At 37.1% G+C, this 27,674-nt stretch overlaps 2 protein-coding genes and 1 non-coding gene across 10 annotated transcripts in view; 1 reads left to right on the top strand and 2 right to left on the bottom strand.

Moving 5' to 3' along the window:
- Positions 1–22,536, top strand: part of NOC3L (NOC3 like DNA replication regulator) — a 40,640-nt gene extending 18,104 nt beyond the window's left edge. The window contains exons 12-21 of one of the 2 annotated variants that reach the window (XM_058298797.2): positions 318–398; positions 679–779; positions 3,426–3,498; positions 3,614–3,677; positions 3,762–3,833; positions 4,101–4,282; positions 5,504–5,632; positions 6,846–6,943; positions 7,847–7,931; positions 22,412–22,536. In XM_058298797.2, coding sequence (XP_058154780.1) covers positions 318–398; positions 679–779; positions 3,426–3,498; positions 3,614–3,677; positions 3,762–3,833; positions 4,101–4,282; positions 5,504–5,632; positions 6,846–6,943; positions 7,847–7,931; positions 22,412–22,468 — 942 coding nt within the window. In that variant the 3' untranslated portion in view covers positions 22,469–22,536. Of the gene's footprint in view, positions 1–317; positions 399–678; positions 780–3,425; positions 3,499–3,613; positions 3,678–3,761; positions 3,834–4,100; positions 4,283–5,503; positions 5,633–6,845; positions 6,944–7,846; positions 7,932–8,257; positions 9,356–22,411 lie in introns of those variants that run through there. The other variant, XM_058298796.2, reaches the window with a different exon arrangement.
- Positions 7,043–7,176, bottom strand: LOC111764853 (small nucleolar RNA SNORA42/SNORA80 family). Its single transcript, XR_002797358.1, has one exon. It is a non-coding gene; the product is annotated as a small nucleolar RNA SNORA42/SNORA80 family (small nucleolar RNA).
- Positions 10,174–27,674, bottom strand: part of PLCE1 (phospholipase C epsilon 1) — a 384,952-nt gene continuing 367,451 nt past the window's right edge. For 2 of the 7 annotated variants that reach the window (XM_058298790.2, XM_058298792.2), the window contains 3 exons: positions 23,029–23,247; positions 22,506–22,718; positions 10,174–12,162 (listed from right to left, as the gene is read on the bottom strand). In XM_058298790.2, coding sequence (XP_058154773.1) covers positions 22,530–22,718; positions 23,029–23,247 — 408 coding nt within the window. In that variant the 3' untranslated portion in view covers positions 10,174–12,162; positions 22,506–22,529. Of the gene's footprint in view, positions 12,163–12,775; positions 16,073–22,505; positions 22,719–23,028; positions 23,248–27,674 lie in introns of those variants that run through there. The other 5 variants (XM_058298789.2, XM_058298791.2, XM_058298793.2 and 2 more) reach the window with 3 other exon arrangements.

Raw genomic sequence — 27,674 nt, 5'->3', positions numbered from 1 at the left:
CAAACATTATTAGTTTCTTCAGCTTTTTTTCTCCTTGAAAATAAATAAACTAGTAAAGTTTTATTTCTTAATCCAGTTGGAATCCCCTTTGTTCTCTCCCCAGTCTCATTTTTCTCAGGCCTTATTCCCAGGAGACAAGTTGGTTTCTGTATGCTTCTTAACCATGTTTTTCTTCTTTGCTTATATTTTTAATCATATCTATGGTATTGTATGTGCTTTATAATGTTTAAATATTAGGCTTTTTGGAAGCTTGCTTTTTTCACTCAGTTATACACACTCATACATCCTTTGTTATTTGTTTTCCAATCTATTTTCAGTGGAAGAAAGCAGAAGAGAAACTAGAGCGAGAGCTTCGGGAGGCAGAAGCTTCAGAGAGTACAGAGAAAAAACTTAAACTTGTAGGCACTTTCTCATTTTGTTATTCTTTTTATATGTTTTAAGTAATTTCAACTAAAGATTTATTGTTTGGGTTCGTGAATGATTTGGTCATTGTTAGTTTTATGAAATACGGGATATGTGTCTTTATTTATTCTATTTTGTTGACATCCCAAAGATTGAGTTCTGGGGAGAGGTGGGAAGGGGATAAAAAGGTTGAGTTTTGAAATTAATGGTTGTGGTACTCCAGGAGGAAGTATTCTAGGTTATACTAAAGTTATTTTGTCTGTTTTTTTCTGCCAGCACACAGAGACTCTGAATATTGTGTTTGTAACTTACTTCAGAATATTGAAGAAGGCCCAGAGGTCACCTCTTCTACCTGCAGTTCTAGAAGGTCTTGCCAAGTAAGGGCTGTGTAGATTGAAACCTTTTAGATTCTCTAACTGGATACAACTGAAGTAACCATGAATTTTAAACAGGGTTCACTAATATTGACCCAATGTCCTTAGCTCTCATTCCTTTTTTATTTTCATCTGCCTCTCCTTGAAGCTGTTCATAACATAACTCTGTGCTTATTTGATTTTCTCATCTCAAACCTTTTTTTTTAAACTCTCCTTCATTTAAATCCTTCCTTATGTTAACTAAATTCTAGGTTCCCTAAGGTTCATCTCTTTGTTTTTAGGTGTTTTTTTTACACTGTACTTGGTCACCTATTGTCAACAGTTTGAGTGGCTCATACAGATAACTCTTAATTCTATTCTAGCCCTGCTTGTATATCATTTCTGCTAAGATAGAACTGCTGGTGTGTTCTCTCAATTCTAATGAACTTGTCGGGGGATGGGAGCTAGGGCAATGGTTGTTATGATAACTTTCCATAATTATTCCTGTAGAACAGTGCAGTTCATTAGAGAGGTAATGTGAACCACATTGTAATTTAAAATTTACTATTAGCCACATTGAAACAGTAAAAAGAAACAGGTGAAATTTTTTTAAAAATTGAACTTTATTTATTTTGTCATGAAACAGTATTAAAAAAAAAACTGAGTATTTTACTTTTTTTTTTTTTTTTCATAAGATGTCCTTAAAAACTGGTATATATTTTTATACTGGACTAATAGCTGAAGATATAGAAAAGGCAAGTTTCTGTTCCATATAGGAAATGACTTTCTAATAACTAGAGCTGTTTTACAGTGGGATGGATTTCCTTATCAGGTAATATGGTCTTTGTCATTGAAATTATTAATATGCTTAGCTATAAATAAGGTCAGAGAAGAGATTATTCCTATACTGGGTGGGACTTGGTTTTTTTTTTAAATTTTAATATTTTTTAATGGTCAGTTTCTTTAGTGTTTTTTTAAATAACCCATGTTTATTAAAATTTTTCTAATATAAAGAATATAAAAAAACTTATATTAAAAGTTATAAGTTTGCCCTCCCATGTATGTATGTAGAGTTGCCTGTCTCCCCTTAACACAAATGTAGTCATGCTATATATACAGTTTGGTGACTTGGTTTTTTTATAAGTAGTTTACCCTGGGTATCTTGCCATTTTGCACCTATAGATCCATTTTTTTTTAAGCTCATAATTCCCCATTTTATTTATTTTATTTGGCCAGACTCCTGTGCTGCCCTGAAAATGCTTGTATATATATCTTCATGCATTTGTGTTCATGAGTTGCCATGTCAGAGGGTATACTTTTTTTTTTATATACAAGATTTATTTATTTATTTCTTCCCCCTCCATTGTCTGCTCTCTGTGTCCATTCACTCTGTGTTTAAAATATTGATAAATTTTGCCCAGTTGCTTCTCCCACAGGTTGTACCAATAGATAGGGAATGTATCACTTGTAAGTTCATTTTTTAAAATATATTTTTTATTTATTTTTAAAAGATACTTAGATTATATAAAATGTTACATAAAATATAAGGGATTCCCATATGCCCCACTCCCCATACCTCTCACTTTTTCCCACATTAACAACTTCTTTCATTAGTGTGATACATTCATTGCAATTGATGAACACATTTTGGAGCACTGCTACACAGCATGGATTATAGTTTACATTGTAGTTTACACTCTCTCACTCTATTCTGTAGGTTATGGCAGCTTATATAATGTCCTGTATCTGTCTTTGTAATGTTATTCAGGACAATTCCAAATCCCATAAATGCCCCCATATTATACCTCTTTTTCCCTCTCCCTGCCTTCAGCAATTCCAATGACCACTGTCTCCACATCAATGATATAATTTCTTCCATTGCTAGAATCACAATAAGTCTATAGTAGAATACCAGTAAGTCCACTCTAGTCCATATTTTATTCCCCAATCTTGAGGATTCTGGGATGGTGATGTCTAGTCCACCTCTAATTGAGAGGGGGCTTCAATCCCATGTGGCTGATGGATGGGACTCAGTTGCTTGCAGTTGTAGACTCTCTCGATTCCTTGGTTGAGGTCATTTTTTATTCTAAGATTTAGAGTGTCAGAAGCTCTTACCTCTTAACTGGAGATAGCCAGACTCTAATGTACTTCAGTACCTAATATTTTACAATATACAGAGTGTTCTTAAGTTTTATAGCTTATATGATTCTTTCTCTTTAACCTAATCAGGTAGTTTTAGGTGTTTTCAGAAGTAGAGACCCAGGACAGTCAAGAGACTAATTTAGGATTACAGAGCTAATTAATAGTAGAGCCTGAACTGGGCACCAAGTCCAGGTTTGGTATCATTATACTGTTTTCTCTTTTTAAAGCTGTTATAAGGTCCATTTCTTATAAATAGCAGACTCTTTCCTCCTTTCCTTTTCACCACCTGTTCTGGTACAAGCTGATCTGCTGGCACCCTTATGACTTAGAGCATTGCTGGATACCTAATAAACTTTGAATGGATTGTCTGGAAGGCCAATCTAAATATCAATAATCATCACCACCTCTGTCATTGCTAATATTTTGAAATAAGGTACATTAAAATGCAGTTTTAAAGTCAAGCTTAATTTTAAGTTGCTTTATTTCTGCTTTTAGATTGCCTGTTAACTAAGCTTTGTTTGATTTTAGGTTTGCTCACCTTATAAATGTGGAATTTTTTGATGATTTATTAATAGTTCTACATACTCTCATTGAATCTGATGTAAGTAACTCTATTAATGAATTATTTCTGAAAGATTTAAATGATAATTACCATCTTTAAAATGTTGGCCGCCTCTCCCCCCTACCCCCCCCCGTTTTTTTTTTTTTTAAAAAAGGACTTGAGCTACCAAGAAAGTCTTCACTGTGTCCAGACGGCTTTTCATATTCTTTCTGGCCAGGGTAAGATGTGTCCTTCATCAAGCTTTATTTGTTTTCTCTTTGGAGGCTGTAATTTACCTAATCGTGTTTGTTATAATTTCAAAGGTGATGTTCTGAATATTGACCCAATGAAATTCTATACACATCTCTACAAAACACTGTTCAAGTTACATGCAGGTATGTTTGTTGATTACAGATAATTCATCTTTAGTAAATAATTGCCTTTTAAAAATATATTGTGTCCAGAGTTATACTTAATCAAATATAAGAAATATGAACTTGCATCTAAAATATTGGCCTGCCAGTGTAACTCACTGCATTAGTTAGGGAAGTGATTTGGACCAGATAGGACAATTCATCTTGGGGTTTCCTGGAGTTCATTGAAGTTGCATAATGAAAAAACCATGAGAACAACACTGGTGAACAATGTACCTACTGTTTTAGGTGCAACCAATGAAGGTGTTGAGATTCTGCTCCAGTGCCTTGATGTCATGCTAACTAAGCGCAGAAAGCAGGTTTCTCAGCAGCGTGCCCTTGCCTTCATCAAGCGCCTTTCCACCCTTGCTCTTCATGCTCTTCCAAATTCAAGCATTGGCATTTTAGCAACTAACAGAGTCCTGATGCATGTAAGTATGATACAGATGACTAGAACTAAGTTCTTGTAGTGCAGTGCATTTTTTGTTTGATGCCATGTCTTTTTTTTCCCTTTATTATTTTAAATATTAAAGTAATTCACACTTGTAACAAGATCAGGTGCTGTAACAAGTACATAAAATTAGAAAAGGAAAGCATTCCACCCCTATTGGTACTCCCCAGAGGTAGCTACTTTTACCATTTGATGGGTGTCCTTCCAACAGACATTTTGATGCATATGTAAGCACATATACCACATGCTTTTTTTTTTTTAAAGCACTGGGGATTATGCTATACATCACTGTTTTACAAGGTATTTTTAAATTTTTAAATTTTATTTATTTATTTTATTTTATTTTTAATTTTTTTATTTAACTTAACAGTGATGTTCACATTTCTGTGTTAGTACAAATATGATTGCTATTTTATTCTCTTTAATGACTTTGTAAGGTTTATTTTGTTATTTGCTTAATAAGCACTTACACAGTTTTTGTGCTGGTCATTGTTATAAAAACTTTACAAAAATTAACTCAATTTTCATAACAACTTTGTGAGGTGGTTACTAGTATTTTACAGATGGGGAGATTGAGGTCCCCAGAGGATAAGTAACTTACCTAAAGGGACACAGCTACTAAGTGGCAGAAGTGAGATTCAAATTTAGACAGTCTGGCTTTTATGCTTCTCTGCATTTCTCTGCCAGTGGACTTAAAGATTTTTTATATTTTGCTATTACAAATGATGCTATTGTGAATACCCTTATTCATATATTTAGCTGATGTAAGTATTTCTATAGGAAAAATTCCTAAGTGTGGGATTGCTGGGCAAAAATAATATTGTTTTCCTTTGCAAGGAATTACTTGAAAAGAAAGCCAAGATGAAACTTTTTTTTCCCCCCAGTTTTTATTCTCTTAAGATATAAACTTATATTGTTTTTATTAAAACTTGGTGTGGGGAGCAGATGTGGCTTAAGCAGTTGAGCACCTTCTTCCCACATGGGAGGTCCCAGGTTCAGTTCCTGGTGCCTCCTAAAAAATCAACAACAAGTCAAATAAGCAAACAAACGAACAAACCAACTCAGGGGTGTGAAGTCCTTATGCTTATAGCTCTTATACTACCATGAAGTCAAATTAATAATATGATATAAGAACAGTAACATTCTTTAAATGAACACTATTCATTTACTCAGTCCTTCTGTTTGTGTGACATTTTTTCAGACCTTCCCCAAAACAGATCTCTTGCTTGACAATGAGTCTCAGGGCAGTGGGGTGTTCCTCCCTGAGCTTGATGAACCCGAGTACTGTAATGCACAGAACACTGCTCTTTGGGAATTGCATGCACTGCGGGTAAGAGAGGTTCTATATATTTTTCCCTAAATAGTTATTATTGGCTGTGTACTTAATATATTTTGTTCTGGGACTGCCTTTCCTAGAATTCCTGACTTAATATGCTGCATTTTACTTTGCTTTCCCTCTTCTTTGGAATGTTGATGTACATTTTATAAGGAAATGGAAAATGTCAAATTTAGTGTGCTAAGGTTGTGAAGATCTATTGAAATCATTCCATAATCCTGTTCACAATAGAACAAGATTTGTTTTTAGGTACTTGGGTATTAGGTCCTATCCAATAACACTTAGATAGGCCTGGTTTTAAGGAGGTTTCATCTGTGTTGTGATCCCACAGTATGGGTAGCATTAGAGTGAGTTTAGAGAAGTGGTTGTGGCTCAACTGATAGCCTATCATATGGAGGGTCCAGGGTTCGATACCTGGGACCTCCTGGCCCATGTGATGAGCTGGCCTTTGCACAGTGCTGCTGCGTGCAAGAAGTGCCATGCTACACAGGGGTGTCCCTCATGTAGGGGTGCCCCATGCTCAAGGAGTGCATCCTGCAAGGAGAGCTGCCCTGTGTGAAAACTCAGCCCGCCCTGGAGTGGCACACACACATGGAGAATGGACGCAGCAAGATGACGCAACAAAAAAAGCGACACAGTTTCCTAGTGCTGCATGACAAGAATGCAAGTGGACACAGAAGAGAATGCAGCGAATAGATACAGAGAGCAGACAATAGGGAGAAGGGGAGAGAAATAAAATAAATCTTAAAAAAAAAAAGTGAGATTAGTAGAAAATGTAAGTATCAGGAAATGTGTTGTGAATTGACTATTTTCACTGTGAAAGAGAATTGCTTTTTTGTTTTTCTGGGTCTTTTATTTTATTTTATTTTTTAAGGAGGTACCAGGGATTGAATCCAGGACCTCATACATGCAAAGCAGGCACTCTGCCACTGAGCTATATCTGCTCCCCAGGAGAATTGCATTTGTATTTTTCTTTTCATACAGTGAAAGCAAGACTAAGCTATGTTACTGGTACTTTGGCCATCAAATAGATTTGTATTGTAATCCCATGAACAAAGATTGTATATAATTTTCTTAGTATGTAGATAGTTCTTATGAATCACATATGCATGTATGGTTGTTTTCATAAAAAAAAAATCTCTGCTGTAGCTAATATTCTGTAAAGTACTGACCTGTGCACCATGAGGTTGTCCTGTTTTCTCTTCAGAGACATTACCACCCTGTAGTGCGGAGATACGCAGCTCACCTGATTGCTGGAGCACCTTCTGAAGGCTCTGAAGCTCTTAAGCCAGAGTTAAGCCGAAGGTAATGTTTAGCATTCCTTGCCTTATTATAAAACTACAAAATTCAGTTGATAGCAGCTTACTTAGAGAAGTCTGGTTTTGTTTTTTCTTTTTTTTCCCACACTGTACAACCTGCTTCAGTGCCAAAGCCCATTGACAGGGAGGCCAGGCAATGGTTCAGGGCCATGGATTGCTCTAGCATGGGACACTATGACCAGCTCAGGGGACAGACCTGTCATAAATCCAAACTCATGCATGAAAAGTCTGTTTTATAAAGAAGTTTTTTTTGAAATGTAGAGTGCTAGTTAGGAATCTGGATTTGATTTAATTTCATATTCCCAAATTGTTCTAAAGAAGAAAACATTCTGGTTGTGATTGTGTTCATTTGTTTTGGGTAATTGCTTAAAGAATTTTTTTTTATTACAATAAATTTAAAACATACAGAAAAGTGGAAAGAATAAATTCCTCATTTGCCTATCACCCTTGTCCAGCAGCTAATAAGATATTGCCATACTTGTTCTATGAATTTTTTACAATGTGAAGATCCATGAGTCCAACCAAAGGCAGTGAATGGTCCTGCTAGGGAAAGAAAGAAAAAGAGGAGAGAGGGAGAGATCATGAAAAGTGACAAGAAGTTTTTATCCCTTTTTCCCCTTTAAGATTGGGGGAAGGGAGACAGGTGGGAAGTATGGGGGAAGGAAAAAGATAAATAGCCATTTTATTATTTAATAAAGCAGAAAGTTACCTATCCTTCCCAAAAGGTAAAGACTTTCTGGAAGACTGCAGAATTCATGGCTCATTTAGAGGGGACAGTGGCTGACTATTTTTCATATAAAAACTAGGCCAAGCGTTGCCAAATTTCCCAATATTTCAGAGATGATGACATTGTGATTTTTAGGTAAATTTATTATGTTTTTGATTATAGAACTGCTGCTGAACTTTTTGAGACCTACAGTATGGCAGCAATGACATTCAACCCTCCTGTTGCATCTTCAAACTCCAAAAGAAAAGTATGTGGTACCTTGCTTTTTTTTTTTTTTTTAAAGAAATAAAAACTAATTTAATATGTCTCTTAACAATTCTAACTCCAGCTTGCTTGTTTTATTGGTAATTTTTTTTTTTCATATGTCACAGTTGATGGTAGATCTCTGGGATTGGAATTTTATAGTGATGGTCATGGGACTCTTTCATTCAGTATTGGATTTGTCTGAGACCAAGCATCTGTCATTATTGTGTTCCATACATTGGTGTCAGCTGTTGCCATTTTTAACTTTGCCCCAGCTTGGTTTTGGTTATGACATCTATAAGTTTAACTCATACTTTTAATATTTTCCAGGATAAAGTTTTAGAAGGGGATTCATTTTTGAGTGAAGATTTAAATCAACTAATCAAAAGACATTGCAATGAAGTTGCTACTCACTTGCCTCTGGATTTTGCCAAATATTTTGAAACATCACTGCAATAGTGGAAGAAAGGAGTCCATGGATTTTTCTTATATAATTGTGTATCTGTGCAGATACACATAAAGCTATGTCAGCTTAGGAGCTTTTCTTATATAAGGCAAAAGAAAATTTAATAATGGAGGAGAGTTACCTTTTGTAGCATGTGGGATGCTGCTCCAATTCTGAAAATGTCCTTTCATTAAGAAAGGAGAATCAAAGTCTTTTTTTCCTCAAATATTTGGAAATTTCTTTCCTAATGATGCTACCTTTTAAAAACTGTATATACTAAGTTATATTTTTTACTTTGGGGCTGAATCTTGTTGAAATGCAGTTGTTGGGTTAAAATTAGGGCATACAGCAAAGAAAAATCAAGACTGAGAATGATTTTTACCATTCAGCTACTTCCTATAACTAAATAAATGTTATTTTTGTTGCAACATCATACATAGAAGGGAGAAACATTTTAAATGAGTGATATATTTTTAATGAAGATTTTAGAGGAAAGAGAAAATAGCTTGAAACTGGACAAGTTCATTAGTCCTTGCTAGATGAAGCACCTCACAGAGTAATCTAGTTTGGCCTTTTTTTTTTTTTTTTTTAAAGAGCAAGTGGTTTCATTATGGCTACTTTCAAAGATAGTTGAATGTGATTCTGGTCTCTTTGAAGTTCATTGCATTTCCTGACAGGCTCTTGAGGATGATGGGGAGAATTACTCCAGGGCAGAAAAACAAAGCCTGTGACCTGATGTTCACTGTTCTACTTAGGGAGGAAGGATACCTAGCGAGGAACTTCTGTTTCTTTTCTTTCTTTCTTTCTTTCTTTGGTACAGGTAAAATGCCTATTCTTATTAATATAATTATCAAGGAATATTTTATGTAAAAGCTGTTCCCATATGCTAGGAATAACCTATGAAATAACTGTTTTTAACTGTTTTGATGACTTGGTTATATGCATACTGTAAATAACTGAATAAAACAGCTGCTTTCTCTCTCTTCTCTGCTTCCTGTTCTTATGATGTGAAAAATTTTTTAAAAAATTCACAACAGTCCAACTAAGTAGATTTCTTATTGCTTCAGAGCTATAGAATCCAGTTATTTTGGTCTGGAGTTTAGAGCTCTTTTCTTCTCATGAAGTTAAGTGGAAATAAAAAGTTCCTTTACCATTCCAGCTGAGTTGGGGACATCAGCTTAACACAGTACACATCACTTTTATTAGCATATTCTTTTTTTTTTTTTTTTTTTTTTAAAGATTTATTTATTTAATTTCCCCCCCCCTCCCCTGGTTGTCTGTTCTTGGTGTCTTTTTGCTGCGTCTTGTTTCTTTGTCCGCTTCTGTTGTCGTCAGCGGCACGGGAAGTGTGGGCGGCGCCATTCCTGGGCAGGCTGCTCTTTCTTTTCACGCTGGGCTGCTTTCCTCACGGGCGCACTCCTTGCGCGTGGGGCTCCCCCACGCGGGGGACACCCTTGCGTGGCACGGCACTCCTTGCGTGCATCAGCGCTGCACATGGCCAGCTCCATACGGGTCAAGGAGGCCCGGGGTTTGAACCGCGGACCTCCCATATGGTAGACGGACGCCCTAACCACTGGGCCAAAGTCCGTTTCCCAGCATATTCTTTTATATGATTGTAAAATGTGTTTCTGAGGTCAACTTTTTAGGCTTATTTGTTTAATAATGAGAAAAGTATGATTCGGTATATAAATATTTGCTTTTAACATAATTTCAAAGAACACAGCTCAGTTATAAAGCCAATTCCAGGTAAATAGTTGTGTGGATAGCCATACGGTCTGCCTCCATTGACACAAAGGAGCAATACATTTCACAAATCATTTATTTTCCATATGTTTACAATACATTTATTCTTCAGTTTGGCAGCAACTATTTCAGGGGAAACATCAGATTTAAACCAGAAATTCACCAGCCATTTTAACTTTCTGGCTATGCATATAGAGAATTACAGTGATACCAGAGAATTCTATATCCTATATTAATTTGAATGTCATATGAATTTGAGTATGAAATACTTTCACATTTTAATTCATATAACTTTATGATACTGATTTTTTTTGGGGCAGTGAAACAAAAGTTTATTGTAATCATAATAGTAGTTTAAAGGTTTAAGAATTCTGAGTAACCTGTGACTCTAAGGGTGAGCTTAAAGAAATACTAACCAAAGGTAACAGCCAGGGTTTGCGGTGGAGGGGTGTCAGTTTGCCATGACTGCTATGATAAATGCCACACAATGGGTTGGCTTAAACGACAAGCATTTGCTGGCTCACAGTTTCAGAGGCTCGGGAGAAATCCAAAATCAAGGTGTTGGCAAGGTCATGCTTTCTCCCCGAAGCCTCTAACATTTCAGTGCTGGCTTGCCACAATCCTTAGGGTTCCTTGGTTTGCGTCTCTACGTCTTGTCACATGGTCATCTCTCTCCTCATGTCTGTGCTTCTGGTTTCCACTGTCTTCCAGCTTCTGCCTTCCTCCCAGTGCCTTTTTTCTATAAGGACTCCAGTACCAAGATTAAAGCCCACCCTGAATCAATTGGACCATACCTAAATTGGATTTTCGAAGACCCTATTCACAAATGAGTCCACACCTTAACTGATAAAACATCTTCAGAGGGTCCGATAAAACATCTTCAGAGGGTCCGTTTACAAGTGAGTTCACACCTACAGGAACACAGATTAAGATGTTTTTCTGGGGAACACTTCCTCTGCCTAGTATTGTAAAACAGAAGGCATGTAAATCTGCCTTTCAGCCAGTATTGATTGAAAGATTGCCTGAAAAAAAAAAAAAGAGAAAGATTGCCTGAGCCACACAGGTTAAGCTGAAAAATAATAGGATACCTGGTGGGACAAAAAGATTTAATTAACACCCTGCTAAAAGCCCAGTGTCTGGTGGATTTATTTGGATTTTGGAGGTAGTCTTCTAACATGATTTATGCTTTGGCCCACCTCTGGAGGGACTAGAAACTAAACACAGCCACATAGTCAACAATAGCTACCTGATGAGCCCCAGTAAACACTCTGGACATCCAGGGTTTTTGTGAGCTTCCCTGGTTGACAACACTGTTTTGCCACGTTTGCCAGAAGTTAGAGCAAGGACAACTAAAAGCTACACACGTAGAACTCGCCCTAGGCACTAATTCCCTTGTGTGGTAGGATGAATTATGTTCTTCACAAAAAAGTATGTTAATTTTAATCCCATTCTTCTATGCTATGTGTGTGACCCCATTTTAAATAAGACCTTTTGAAGATGTTGTTTTTAGTTAAGTTGTGACTAATTGAATCAGGGTGGGTCTTGATGCAATTACTGGAGGTCTATAAAGAGCCCCCAGGATTTCAAGGTGCTGGGTAAATGAGAGCCGGAAGAGCCATTCCAGTGTGTGGGTTTGAGCCGCTGCATTTCAACCCGAGATCTCGAAATGCAACATGATTCTTGTCTATTGGACTGTAAGGTTTATGTAGGTAATCTAGGAAACAATGGCAGCAAGACTGAATTGGAACAGGCTGTTGACGATTACAGACAATCCAAAGTGTGTGGGTTGCTAGAAACCCTCCTGGCTTTGCTTTTGTTGAACTTGACGACCCCCAGATGCAGCTGATGGCTGTCCAAGAACTAGATGGAAGAACACTATGGCTGCTGTATAAGAGTGAAACTGTCAAATGGCGAAAAAAAGCCGTAGTCATGGCCCTCCTCTCTCTTGGGGTCGTTGCCCTCAAGATAATCATCATAGAAGGATCGTAGAAGGATCGCTGCAGATCTCCAAGAAGACGCTTCTCCCTCAGCCAAAGCAGGTCACTTTCTAGAGATAGAAGAGAAAGATCACCATCTGGGGAAAGAAATCACAAGCCGTCCTGATTGTTCTTTAGGTCTTGAAGCTGGTTCTAGGTCAAATCAAAGGACACAGATCAGTTTGCAAGAGGAGTGAACAGGAAATAACTTCATTTGATGGGAATATGTACAGAAAATTCAGGTTTTGTTTGATACTTAATAAGCTTGGTGCATTCTTAAGATGTTTCAGCTGTTTAAATTTATTATCTCTTGTAAAGTGACACACATGAAGATTAATTCTCTAACTGAAATTGATGAGGCATGTTGTAATATCAAGAATTTGTTACTTTACAACGTTCCCTTAGCAAAATAGAACTGCTTAGAATTTTTCACTTTAGCATAGACTGATAATAAACCAGGGGTTAAAAAGATTTCAGGGGTCTGAGAGCTTGAATTGAAAAAAGTCAACTCTCTTTATTTTCTCTGACTTCTGATGTTGAGTGTCATAAAACTCTCTGCTGTTATATTCTGAGAAGGGGCTCATTGTTTTCACCTGCCTGGCAAAGGGGTCCATGGACCAAAAATGGTTAAGAATCCCTGCTCTAAATCCTGCCCCGCCCCCCCCCCAAAAAGATGATGGCGGCTTTGTTAGGGTATAATATTGATTTTATTTTCAGAACTAAACATTGTAGAAATTGGTAACACACACACAACTTGAGCCTATACTAAACTACAGCCATAATTTTTCTGATTAAACAAATATTGAGCACCTACTATGTGCTTAGCACTGTGCTAGGCACTTATGAGTGGGGTATAGGTGATAACAAGTGTAAGACATAGCCTCAGTCTTCCATGATTTTTCATGAAAAGTCTAATTCTCACAAAACTAAGAAAACACGAGCCATTATGCAATTCCGTGTTAGGATGAGTTTCAAAGATCAGAGGCCTGTTTGGTGGCAGACTTGAATGAAGTATATTATAAATCCAAGAGATGTGTGAAAATAACTGGATAATCGTGGAGGTTTAGTATATATTTCAAAGGTATTCATTTCAGGTGTTCCTATATAAAAATTCTTAGCCATCAGCCAAGAATTGCTCTTAGAAGTTTACACCTAGGGTTAATGGCAGAAAACACCTAAATTATTTACAATGCACTGTATAATGGAAATGATAATGCACCCAAGTATGGATTTCGTATAAACGGCAATCCAGAAAAGGTGTATGGGAATCTTGTATAGTATGCACGATTGTTTTGTAAATTCACAACTTCTCAAATAAAACAAAAAACAAGGAACTTGTAACTCACTTTTGTTGACTCTAAACTCCATATTTACCTGCAATTGGAAACTTCACAATTAACTTTCATTTGCTAAGGATGATACATGCAAAAAGGTTTTACATCGTGCAAAACCAATTCCAGATGAACAGGTGACTGAGACAATGTTTATCTCTATTACTTCCTGCATTACATATCACATTGGATTTTTACTTGCCAACTATGGATATTTTTAAAAGTTTACAACACCTAACAGAGTGACAGAATTCATGCCTCTTTCTTTTTTGCTTTAAGTGATGCTTCTTAAAATGTCTTTCCTTGTAATCTTTTAATAAACCCTGTTTGCCTATTTTAAGTTTTTTCCCATGTCAACTTCACCACCTGCTTAGATTTCTAGTAGCCTGAAAAGTGAAATGGTAGTGAGGATGGCCCTGGTGGCTATTTTAGATGCATTCTAGATAACAAAGGATACTTTATTTGCTGTATTGGTATCGTTGTATAACTCATATAAGCATCATTTTGAAATAATTAACATGAGACATTAAGTAAAGATCTCATTTCTGGCAAACTTCAGGTTGTGTGGTCAACTAATAGTGAAATAGTAGACTCTACATTTTTGAATGATGTCCTTCCTAAAATCCCAAAGACTGAAATACAATAGAGTATCTACTTCTACCTCAAAATGATGAACAACAAAGTTAGGTTCTTCCTTCATTTGCTGGGTTCATTCTCTTGCAAAACCACCTAGTCTCATATTCAGTCTATTCAGATTTGTGCTGCAGCTAAATCAACAACTATGTTAAAAGCCTTTGATGTGGAAAGGGGTTGCTTAAGAAGAGTCAAAGCCAAATGATAAACCAAGAGACCAGTTTTGCTTTTCTTCTTGTTTCCCTGCACAAGTTTTTATTTTGGCTCTAGCCAGTTAGACCAGTAAACTCAGCTTTCAATATATTGTTAAGCGAAACCAGAGGAATAAATGACTATTACTGTATTAGGCTTGATAAAGTGTTTCCAGAGTATTTTAAAAAGAAAATGGGGCAGCACTGTGCATTTGTTATAGACGTGAAAAAGAAAGCTGCAGCACTGTACAAATGACACTGATCTGTAATAGCCTGAATTCTGTTGGTAAGCAAATGGTGGTTCTTCTAACAAGAGGCTCTGAGTCAGAAATTTCAACAACAAAGCTCTGTTGTGCATAATTTTTAACACTTCTGTTTTTAGAGTATGCAAGGAACGTGGGGGTTCATTTATTCACTTTTATAATTGGTAAAAAACCTTTCAGAAGTGAAGATTAGGGTTTTTAATGTGTTTTGTAATTCGAAGAAAAAATGCGTTACATTTTAATGATGTCAGTGGAAAGATAAAGTTTAGATTTTACCTTGTAGGAACACAGATATGTCATTTTAAAAAGCCATAATTTGCTACATGCCAAGAATAAGAATAATATTAAAGTTAAGTGATAGTTTTATACAGCAAGGTTTTTAAAACTAATTTACATTAGAAGTATGACTTGGATCAATAGCTTTTCAGTTAATCAGAAATGAAGACTTTTACATAAAATTCGGACCCATTTCAGATGTTCAGAGGACACCTTTTCTTTTTAGATTTGTCTTCAAATAGTGAATTAGAACCACTAATGCTTCTACTCTATAAGCGATACTAAGAAAGCTATGCATAATAAATATATAAGTACAGTGTCAGTACAAACCTTGCTGCAATAAAATAAATAAATTTAAACACAAACTCAATCTACTCTTACTTTTAAAAAATGGTTAATTTCCTTATTAGGAAGTCACAACTCAGTAGATATTAAATTATACATCATTCTAAACATTGTGAAAATTAACTGAATAATCTGAATATATAAGCAATAAACTTAAACCATCTACATGTAAAAAGAAATCTTGAAGAGTATACTATGGTACATGATGTAGAAACTAAATTTCATTTTAATGAGTCTTATGTTGTAAGACATATATACACTTGCAATGCCCAAAAGCTTCCAATTCTCAGCCATAAAATTATGGCCAAATAAGCTTCTGTGTTTTCAGAGCACTACTGTGTCACTACTCCCAGATCTCTTAAGTGTGGGATGGGCAAACCCAGCCTCCCACCTGTGTTTGTATGAATACAAAGAATAGCTTTTACATTTCCAAATGGTTGAGAAAAATCAAAATAGTATTTGTGACATGAAAATTACATGAAATTCAGATTTCAGGTCCATAAATAGAGTTTTATTGGAGCACAGCCACATGCGCTCACACATGTATTGTCTATGGCTGCTTTTGCAAGACAATGGCAGAGTTGAGTAACTGACAAGGTATGGCCCCTGAAGCCTAACATTAACTGTCTTGCCCTTTCTAGATGAAATTTGCTGACCCTTAATTTAAGTCGATTATTGAAGTTTAGCAATAGTTTTCCCAACTGTTAACATTGTAAAAATGATAATCTCCTGGGCTTTTTTTACTTCATTTATCTGTAAATTGGTTGGTAGCTAGCTGGTGCCATTTTACTTGTTCCCACATGGACCACACATCCTTTGTGAAGAAGGCTTCAGTTCAGAAATCATCAATTTCCAGTTTAAATCTAATGAAAATAAGGAAATTATATTTGTTTCCATCATGTTCATTCTTGACTTTAACTTCTTGCCAAAAAAGATCTTCACCTGTAAAGTTGTACACATAGGCTTGTTAGTATACAGAAAATGAAGGAGCAGAAATATTTACAGTGTAGCAAGGGTTCAGGGTTTTTCAACCAACAGAAACCCACAGCTCTGGTGGCTGGGTCTGGGGGAGGGACTAATGCCTACGAACTGAGAAGGTTAGAACATCATGTTTCTGGGAGGTGGAACATTAGGATATTTCTGCCCTAGAACACCACAGTCTTTAAAAAGTTATATTAGTTTGTTTTTTTCACATCATACCCAAATAAACTGTCCAACTTTAAGAAAAGATGGAATTCCTTCAACTCAGTATCTGTTACTTCAAATATGAGTAAAGTAAATATTAACTAGTTTAGAAATTTTTAGATTATCATAAATAAACCCTTGAAACTTTAGAGGTGATCATTTTGGAAAAATTAACATGAAACATCACCCAATGATGCACTAATAGCTGTTTTTAAAGAGAGCTCTTCCCAACTAGAGACATAGCTGTTGAGGTCAACTGAATGCTTTTGAATGTCTACTTGCTGTAGAAAAATAGAATCCAAAGACAATCATACAAAGCACCATCCCCCCCCCACTCTTAAAATAAAAGCAATTAGTAATATTTATTATAGAAAGCTTACTATTTTTAGGTCAAATTTCTAGTGGAGTTGTATTTTTATATACGTTAATCTTGTAGCACACTGAACATTCTTTATATGTAGAATGTATGACCAATTTACCAGCCTTAGTGTAATTTTGCTATTGACATCATTACAAAGGCTACAATGTACAGGTGTGTAACATTGTCACACCTAAGATGTATTGACACTAAGCTTTTTTATATTATTTTGAAATGATTTCAAACTTACAGGACAGTTGCAAAAATAATACAAATCCTATATAGAGAACTCCAATGTATCCTCGCCCTTCCAGATCCACCAATTTTTAACATTTTGCCACCTTTCACCTTTCCTTCCTTCCTTCCTCCCTCTTTTCTTTCATCTATCATTTTTCTGAACATTTGAGAGGTTTAACTTTTTTAAAAATCAGTTTAACTTCTGTGGTAAATTTATTGGGATTGCATTAAATCTGTAAATCAGTTTGGGTACCGTAATAATGTATAATAATACTTCCATGTACATTCCCTATGAACAAGGATATTCACTTATACAATTATCTTAAGTTCAGTTATCAAGTTCAATGAAGTTAATATTGATATAAAACTTCAATTCTATATTTCAGTTTTTTACTTATGTCCCTATAATGGCCTTTTCAGTCTTTTATTCCCTATATTTAGATCTCATCCAGTATCATGTACTACATTTAATTGTTGTTATCTCTCCAGTTTCTCCTGTTCTTCCTTCCTCCCTCCCTTCCTTCCTTTTTGTGGAAACACATATATGACATAAATCTTTCCATCCCAACCTCTCCTAAGCATACTCTCACTTCCCTTCACCCCAAATACAAACCCTACATTCAATCTGTATTAATTCCCCATTGCCCCTGCCCTCCACTCTTTGTAACCTATACTGTACATTCTGTCTCTGTAAATTGGCATATCCTCTATGTTCTTTGAAGTTACCATGGGGTTTAAATTTAACATCCTAAATCTATAACAACTTGTTTGTTTTGCTTAACTTCAATGGTATACACGAATTATATTCTATAGCTCTCCATTCCCAACCTTTATGTAGTTCTTGTCACAAATTACATATTTATACATTGAGTCTGAAACCATTGGTTTATCAATACATGTTATACATTTGCCTTTTAGATCCTATAGGAAATGAAAAGTGAAATTACAAACAAAAAATACAATAGTACCAGCATTTGTATTTCCCAATGTCATCTTTACCAGAGATCTTTATTTCTCAACGTGGCCCCATTCAATAGTCTAGTGTCCATTCTTTTCAACCTGTAGAACTCCTTTTAGAGTTTCTTGTAGCGCTAGACTAGTGCTAAGGAAGCCCTTCAGTTTTATCTGGGGGAGTTTTAATCTCTTCCTCATTTTTGAAAGACCGTTTTGCTGACTACAGAATTTTTGGTAGGCATTTTTTACATTCAGCACTTTACATATGTCTTCTCATTGTCTCTTGCCTTCATGATTTCCAATGAGTTTCCCTTTTAAGTGACACATTGCCTTTCTCTTGTGGCTTTCAGAATTCTCTCTATGGTATCTGACAGACTGTAATATGGTATGGAGTAGGTCTGTTTGGGTTTAATCTGTTTGGAGTTCACTGAGCATCTTGGTTGTACATATTCATGTCTTTCATTACATTTGGGAAGCCTTCAGTCATTATTTCTTTGACTATCCTTTCTGTCCCTTTCTTTTTTCTTCTGGTACTCCCCACAATGCATATATTGGTACACTTGATGGTGTCCCATAGGGTTCTCAGGCTCTGTTTGCTTTACTTCATTCCTTCTTCCTTCTGCTCCTCAGAGTGGATGAATTCAATTGTCTTATCTCCAAGTTCACTGATTCCTCCTTCTGCCAGTTCTAATCTCTTGTTGAACCCCTTTAGAGTTTTTAATTCTGTTACTGTGGTCTTCAGCTCTGTTTGGTTCCTTTACATAATTTCCAGCTCTCTATTAATATCCTCTTTGTCTCTATTGTCTTCCTGACTTCCTTTAGTTCTTTCTTCATGTTTTCTTTTAGCCCTTTGAGCATAATTAGGACGATTTTCCTAAAGTCATTGTCTGGAATGTTCCAGATCTTTTCTTTACTGGTGGTTCCTAATGCTTTAAACTTCTCCTTTGCTTGGGCTGTTGAGTCCTGTTCCTTTGTATGTGCTGTAATCTTCTGTTGAAATTTTAATATTTTAATGTGTAATTGCTGGAATTCAGACTCTGAGGCATTTGTTCCTTACGCTTGTATCTAGCTAGTGCTATGACAGAACTTTTCTTGAATTCAGGCACTAACAACAACAACAAAAAGGAATAAAAGAAAATCTCTTTCTTAGTCTGCAGATTAACTTGTGAGAGGACTGTCCTTCAGAGATTATCTGTACAGTGAGTTTAAAATAGCTCCAGGCTCCTGCTCTTGCCTTTTTGCCTGTTCTTGCCTTCTTCCTCTGTGCCTGGAATACCACGCAAGTAAAACCTGGACATTTGTAATCTCTAATGGGGAACTGTAGCCTGTAAATCAGCCCCTTTTATCTCTTTTCAGCCCCTTTCCTTTCTACCTAGGACCCATATTCTGTTATTGCCTCCCATTTCTCTTCCCTACCTTCCTTAATAAATTACTGGCCTAACTTAAAAATATATATATATATCTCCAGGCCAAAGTGTAGTGGCCACTTGGGTCCTTTCTGCACATGATGGGTCTTGTCTTGAGCATATACATTTAGCCCTAGGAATTTCCCCATTTTCATGGATACAAATGTCCCCTCTTCCCAGGAAAGTTTCTTTATGGTGCTGGGGATTGCAGTCTATGTCCTATGGCCATTAATCCTTTGCTCCAGTCAGCCACCTGACTGTTCTTCCAAGGCATCCTGCAGAAGAGCTCTGTGAGCTGCATTCTACACACAGAGCAAGTTTTGGTTTGGCAAATCCCTAGGCCACCACCAGAAGAAAGGCCCAGACTACATGTCTCCATTATGTGCCCAAGCATCACTCTTTTCCCTCTGGAACTGGAACCAGGGATCTGCACTGGGAGAGTGGGCTGGCACCAGGCTAAGCTGGTGAGGGGGTGGGAGGGGTAGCTGGGGCACCAGGAATTCCTACTGCTTTTAAGTGGCCTTTTTCTTGATTTGGCACTTGCCCTATTCCTACAATCTTTTAACTATTTTCTGGAGCTCTGAGAAAGATATTTCTGAAAGTTCTTACTGGTTGTTCAAAGCCTCTGTAGGACAATGGAGCCTTGAAGTTTCCCACTCTGCCTTCTTGATCAGGGCAGGCTGATGCTAAGTTCTTGATATGGAAAACATTTAAAATTTTGATAAGTGTCCACATGGCAAGCTTGCAGACCCACTACCATGGTGAATCATGTTCTAAAAGTTGGAGAGGTTCGATATTGGTGTTAGTCGTGAAGCTCATTTGGCTGTTGGATGAAGCATTGATTGCCTCAGCAACACTGGGGCAGCAAAGAAGGTGAGTAGTGAACAGTTTTAGTTGAGATACTAGATAAATTTCAAAAGAAAATGCAGCTCAGAGCTTCATGATTCTGTGAATACTCATGATTATCTGATGCTATGTGATGTGAACTGCTGCCATAGTTTTTTTTAAACAGTATTATTTCTTTTATTTAGGTGTAAAAATGGGAAATGGAATAATATATTGTTTAGAAATATATACATAACTAGAGAAAAATAAGGGACTATAAATACAAAAGTAAGGATAGTTTTAGAAGTATACGGGGATGCACAGGTGACTTCAAATGTTTTGTTATGTTTCATTTCTTAAATAGTGTGGTGGGTACAAGGGTTTTCATTCTATTTTTCTAGAATCAATTTTACTGATACATACTCATAAAGCATACAAGTTAACCTAAGTGTACAATCAATGGAATTTGGTATAATCACAGAGTTGTGCTTTCCTCACTTCCATCAATATTACAGCATTTTCATTATTCCAATAATAATAGTAAAAATACTAAAAAAGTATCTCCACTCCTTACTTAATCACCTTTCAATCTCTGTCCTTCCCCTGCTGTACATAGCTGCTGTTCTCTTTCTGTCTTTCTCATTTATATGTAGTATAGATGGAATCAAACCATATGTAGTACCCTTTTGTCTAGTTTCTTTCACTTAGTATATTTCCTTTTTTTTTTTTACCCTTAATGGAAGATTGTTAATATACACACTACTGTCCATAGTTTGTTTTGGCTGTATTTTAGCCTGATGTTAACATCTTGTAACATTAGCATACATTTGTTCTGTTTCAAAGAAAAAGTTTTACAAATGTAATATTACCCATATTCACATTTCACATTAGATTTTACTATGCTATACAGTCCCATATTACATTTTTTTAAGCTTTCCTTCTAGTAATATACATTACCTTAGACTTTCCCTTTCGACCATCATACCCATATATAAGCACTACTAGTTACAAACACTATGATGTACTTCCACCATTTCTATGCATTTCCAAAGATTTACAAACAGTCTTTTTTACCAGTACTGCACAGATTAACCTTCAGTTTTCCATTCTCATTCTATTTTCTGGTGAACTATATTCTAGTTATTAACTATATGAGTTTACACAGTATTATTTAGTTCATAATAGTACAACCATATAGTATTTGTCCTTTTGTGTCTGCCTTGCTTCACTCATAATGTCCTCATGCTTCATGACTTCATTTCTTGCTGTATAATATTCCATTCTATGTATACAAAATAATTTGTTTATCCATTTGTCAGGTGATGGAGCTGCCATAGTTTTAAGATTTCTTTCTCGTGAATCTTTGCTTAAAGAACCTAAACAGCCTTGAATCTCCCAGAATGGTTTAATATGCAAATATTCTGGAGGAGGTGGTTTCCTGTATTTGACTTTGCCTGTTGTTTTGGAAGACCTCTGCAAGTGTAGAACAGGGCACCAAATATATTTGGAGTACTCCCTAAACGAAGAAACAGGATCTTGTGGAAATAGACTTTCTCTTGGGCTGTATAAATCAAATTTGGCTCTGCCAAGAGGCATCAATGTATTCTTTACTTGTGAGCTTTGGTGATTTTGCAATTATATGTAAGAAATTCCCGACTGTGATAAAGACAGATGGTAAAGTTCTGCAGTATAAGCAGCAATGCCTTCACTATGCTGTTGGTCTTTTGTGAATTTTAAATTTGAGAATTACAGTGGGTACAGGTGAAAAGTGGGCTATAATTATCCTCTAAGTTCTTTAAGAAACTGAGTAAAAAGCGGAAACCAATGTTTGGCTTCCTCATTTGCTTTTACTCTAGTCCCAGATTCTCTCTTAATTTCCTTTAAGAGAGAATACAATTTACTTTATATGCAAAGCACCAAGCAGTTAGCTGACAACTGGAGCCCTAAATTTACTGCAGCTTCAATATGGAGGCTGTTACATGATTTTGGTTTCTTTTTACCTAACCATCACATCCTAGATGCCAGGTTTGTTTTTTTTAAATTAAGGCAGATCAGATTGTAGAGGCTAAATCAAACCTAAATTGAAACAACATAAAACTGGGAGTCCAAAAGGAATAAAAGTAGAATGATACATAGTAGCCTGTCAAGAAGTTCAGGAATTTTCAGTAATTAAGATAATTCTGTCTGATAAAAGAAAGCTGTGTGGTACTTTGGATAAGTTGGTTGCCCTCTGCAGCTTTCATTTACAAAGTTATAGGGTTAAAAATTATAAATGCCCTTTTCCTGTTTTAAAGTACCATTCCTATCTGCTTTCAGAGGACATCCCGCTCTTGGAAGAGACAAAAGATCAATTATGCCTTACACAGTAGTTAAAGTTGAGCCCTGCTTCAGAACTGAGCAATGACAATACCTTGGTGAGACCTGCTGCTGTCAGTCACTGCCGACAGTCCGTCATGTCACTGGAGGACAAGCCGTCCACGGGTTTCTCCTCCTTGCTCTGGACACTCTCTGAGGCTGAAAGCTGAGAAGGTGATGTGAGTCCTCGGGATTGTTTAGTTGACTTGGTGAGCTTCTTGAGTTCATTTGCAAAAGAAATACCTTTTCTTCTGTCTTCTCGGGATGCCTGTGGGAAAAAAAAAAAGAGTCTTCCATTGGTATTAATTTCAACTCGGGGTCCTCAATCACATGACACTACCTCAGAAAGAGCCCCTTTTCTCTTCCTTCCTGGTTTCTGGAGTTTTGGAAGGAAGGGCTGAGGGGTGTCCCTCTCAGGACAGCTTATCCACAGAAGGAATATATTTCTTCAAACTCCCAACTAAATTCCTTGGCTCAGGAGGTTTTTCCTAGATTTCACTATCTCCCAAATTTGAATCACAATGTGATTATGAATATCAAATCACTTGTGAAAAGAGGAAAATAATCTTAAACTTTACCTGTACCTGCTCCTTTAGTTTAAGGATGAATTTTCCTGCACCTTTCCACTTGCTCTGGACTTGAAACACACATTCCTGATCCGAAAGGACCCGCTGGGAGGACTTTGGGGTTGAAGATTTCTTGTTGGTAGGGTCTTTCACCACTTCTTCCAAAAGCACATAGTCACTTGGGTTGGGGTTGCTCAGGATGCTGTAGGAATATTTGGCTTTGCAAAGAGTCTGAAAGATAAGTTATGATCATCTGAATAAGGACAGAGTAGCTCCAATGCTTGCATTCATTCTAGATTTTATTCTGAGGTGGAAAAAATAGAGTTTTAGTGATGAAGGGGCTCTTCCAGATCATTTGTCCATCTCCTCATTTTATATTTGTGCCGTTGCAGCTAATAGCATACTTACTCACATTCCCTCATTCAGCTGCACAACCAGTCATGATTTAAGTATTATTATTCCATTCTTCATCTGAGGAAGCTTATGTTTATAGACATTAAGAAGATTCCAGAGATGTACAACTAATAAGTAACAGAATAAGGACTTGAACCGAGATTTCCTTCGTGCCATGAGGCCCATAACCATGAAGGTCATGTAGCCAATGAGTGGCAGAATCCAGACCCACAGAGTCCTCCTGTCCTTCAATCACAGACTCCTGAATGCTCAAGGAGTTTTTGAAGTTGTCTGGTCTCACCTCTCATTTGATGCAAGAATGTCTTTCATTTATGCATTTACTCATTCATCAAAAGTATTTACTAGACAACCAGCAAGATGGCGGCAGAGTAAGGAGCTCCTGGAATTAGCTCCTGCTACAGGGCAGTTAGTAAACACCCAGAGCTATCTAAAGCTGGCTGAAGCACCAGTTTGGGGGCTCTAGGAGACCAGAAGAGCTTCCTGCCACATCCCTGAAAGAATGGAAGGAGACTGCCCATCTGCAGAGAAGATTCATAAGCAGAGCGCTCCATGCCACAGAGGTTGGTGCCCATCCTCTACTGGGCACAAGCTGCCTCTGGAGCTGTTCTGTGGCTGGAATTGGAAGCTCTACTTCCCAAAAACGGGGAAGGAAGAGACGGTTGGGCACCAATTTCAGCAACTGATGAGTAAATTCAGCGGGGTAAAGTATAATCCTAAGAACAGCTGAAGTTTGAATCTGTCCAAGTAAGAAAGAGGCCAGTAGCTGCCATTTTAACTCCGTGCCTGGTACAAGGGGAAGCACGGCAGACTGAAAAATCACAGTACTGGTGGGAACCGGCTTCTTTCCATCCAGATCAGATTGCAGCTCTAGCCTAAGCCCCACTACCACCTCTGGCAGGGAGGGAGCTAGAGGGACCTGCACCAGCCTCTCCGGGAAATTAACGGCCAAGCCTTGGAGGCTGGTGATTATCTTACTCTGGTGGCACAAGCCAACCCAGGAGCTATTCTGTGGCTGGAATTGGAAGCTCCATTTCCCAGAAACAGGGGAAGAGGAGATGGTTGGCCACCAATTTCGGCTACTGATTAGTACACTCAGCTGGCTAAGTATAACCCTAGGAACAGCTAGGGTGTGAATCTGTCCAAGTCAGAAAGAGGCTGGTGGCTGCCATTTTGATTCCACCCCCAGCATGAGGGGAAGCCTGGCTGACTGAAATCACAGTGACAGTAGGAACTGATTTCTTTCACCCACCCAGATAGGCCCTGCAGCCCTAGGCTAGGCTTCAGCTCCACCTCTGGCAGGGCGGAGGCTGGCGGGCCCTGCACCAGCCTATCCATATAACGTCAGGTACGTGTGGCTGGCACAGACTGAATAATCAGAAGTCTACTGGGGCAACTGTGGTCATCTTGGACCCACACTGCATAGATTGTTGCCCACACCTGCAGCTCCATCCCTGCCCCAGGCAGGGGAGGAAGGGGCGTGAAGCTTCATTAGTCTCTCTGGGTCACTACAGTCTAGGCCTGCACAACTTGGATTATTAGACAAGCTGTGACTCTATCACTACCCCTGGCAAAGGAGACTACTGGGAGAAGCTTTATTGGTCCCTGGGGCAATGAGGGCAGCTTGAGCCTCCACAGCTTATAGCACCAACTACAGCCTTGGTGTTTACCGCACAACCAGTGAGGGAGAAAGGGCAGGAAGCCCTAAACTAAAGGGAACAACTGCACCCAAAATAGATACTCTAGGAAGCCAGATGCCGAGACACCAACAAATAATTACAATCCACACCAAGAAACAGGAAGATATGGCCCAATTAAAGGAACAAGGTAAGCCTCCAGGTGACATAAAAGGGATGAAACAACTAATCATAGATGTTCAAACAAATCTCCTTAATAAATTCAATAAGATGGCTAAAGAGATTAAGGATTTTAAGAAGACATTGGATGAGCACAAAGAAGAATTAGAAAGCATACACAGAAAAATAGCTGGGAATGAAAGGTGCAATAAATGAAATTTAAAAACCACTGGAATTATGTAATAGCAGATTTGAGGAGGCAGGAGAAAGGCTTGGTGAGCTTGAAGAAATGGCCTCTGAAAGTGAACATACAAAAGAACAAGATGAAGAAAAGAATGGAAAAAAATGAAGAAGGTCTTAGGGAATTAAATGACAGCAGAAGATGTGCAAACATAGATGTTATAGGTGTCTCAGAAGGAGAAGAGAAGGGAAGAGGGGCAGAAGGAATATTTGAAGAAATAATGGTAGATAATTTCCCAACCCAATTGAAGGACATAGATATCCCTGTCCAAGAAGCACAACCTACTCCCATTCGAAAAAATCTGAATAGACCAACTCTGAGACACATACAAATCAGAATGTCAAATGCCAAAGACAAAGAGAGAATACTGAAAACAGCAAGAGAAAAGCAATGCATAACATATAAGGGTTACCCAGTAATATTAAGTGCTGATTTTTCCCCAGAAACCATGGAGGCAAGAAGACAGGGGTATGATATATTTAAGATACTATAAGAGAAAAACTTCCAGCCAAGAATCTTATACCTGGTAAGACTGTCTTTCAAAAATGAGAGTGAGTTTAGAATATTCACAGATAAACAGAAACTGAGAGAATTTCTAAGCAAGAGACCAAATTTTCAGGAACTACTAAAGGGTATGCTGGAGCCTGAAAAGAAAAGAAAGGAGAGAGAGGCCTGGAAGAGAGTCTAGAAATGAAGATTATATTTTAAAAAGTAACTAAAAGTGTCAAAAGAGTGGAAAAATAAAATATGAGAGATAAAACTCAAACAGTTAGGAATAAACTTAACCAATGATGTAGAGCACTTGTATTCAGAAAACTGCAACTCATTGTTAAAAGAAATAAAAAAAATCCTAAATAATTGGAAGAACAGTCCATGCTCATGGATAGGAAGACTAAATATCATTAAGATGTCAATTCTACTCAAATTGATATACAGATTCAATGCAATCCCAATAAAAATTCCACCATCATTTTTTAAAAATTGAAAACATGATTATCAAATTTATTTGGAAGGGTAAGGTGTCCTGAATAGCCAGAAACATCTTAAAAGAGAAAAGCAAACCCTTATCTCCAAACATTAAATCATATAACCTAGCTGTAGTGGTAAAAACAGCATGGTGCAGGCATAAAGACAGACTCATAGACCAATGGAACCAAAATGATGGTTCAGAAACAGACCCTCACATGTATGGTCAAGTGATTTTTGACTAGCCTGTCAAACCCACACAGCTTGGGCAGAACAGTCCATTCAACAAATGGTGCTGAAAGAACTGTATATCCATAGTCAAAAGAAGGAAACAGGACCCCCTATCTCACACCTTATCCAAAAATTAACTCAAAATAGGTCAAAGACCTAAATATAAAAGCAAGAACCATAAAGCTTCTATATGAAATTGAAGGAAAATATCTTCAAGATCTGGTAGTAGGTGGTGGATTCTTAAAGGAGATAAGAGGAGGATTGAGATGGACTACTGTTGTTTAATGTATGTAGAAGTTTCAATTAGCTTTATAGTAAAAGTGTGGAAATGTATAGAATGGATGGTAACAAATAGTGAGTAAAAGCTAGTTTATAAATGGATATGTGGCTGAAAATGGTACTCTAGGTATGTAAATGCCAATTAATAGCATGCTAGAGAATAATCTAGGGACTGAATAGCACAATAAACCAAGGGGTGGATGATGTGGTTGATGATACAGATGTAAGAGTGTCCTGTGTGAGCTACAGCAAATGTCCATCAGTACTGCAGGGTGGTGGGAAGGTGGAGAAGCATGGGTAAAATACAACTGGAATGACCTATGGACTGTGATTAGCCGTAATACTATAATATTCTTGCATCTAGGCCAAAGTACTGTGTTGATAATGGGGCAGTGTGGTAATGTGTCAAATGTACACTATGGACGTGGCAATAATCAGTTGATATTTTCTTACCTGTAACAAATATTCTACCACATTGTGGTGTTTTGATAGAGGGGTGTTTTTTGGGAACTCTGGACACATGCATGATTATTTTACAAGTTTTCAACTTCTGTCATAAGAAATATATTGAAAAAATAATAATAAGGTTGTTTGGAGGAAAATATTTTGCTTAGTAGTAATATTTTGACAATGCTCTTTAATCATTAGTTATAAATGTTTGACAACAATACAAAGTATTGGTGATAGGGTGAGCTATGAGAGTCCTGTTTGATGTTATATATGTTTGTTTTGTA

This window comes from Dasypus novemcinctus, chromosome 6 (assembly GCF_030445035.2).
Source record: "Dasypus novemcinctus isolate mDasNov1 chromosome 6, mDasNov1.1.hap2, whole genome shotgun sequence".
NCBI classification, from domain to species: domain Eukaryota; kingdom Metazoa; phylum Chordata; class Mammalia; order Cingulata; family Dasypodidae; genus Dasypus; species Dasypus novemcinctus.
Note: the sequence above shows the minus strand (reverse complement) of the source record. Positions and strands in the feature narration are given on the sequence as shown.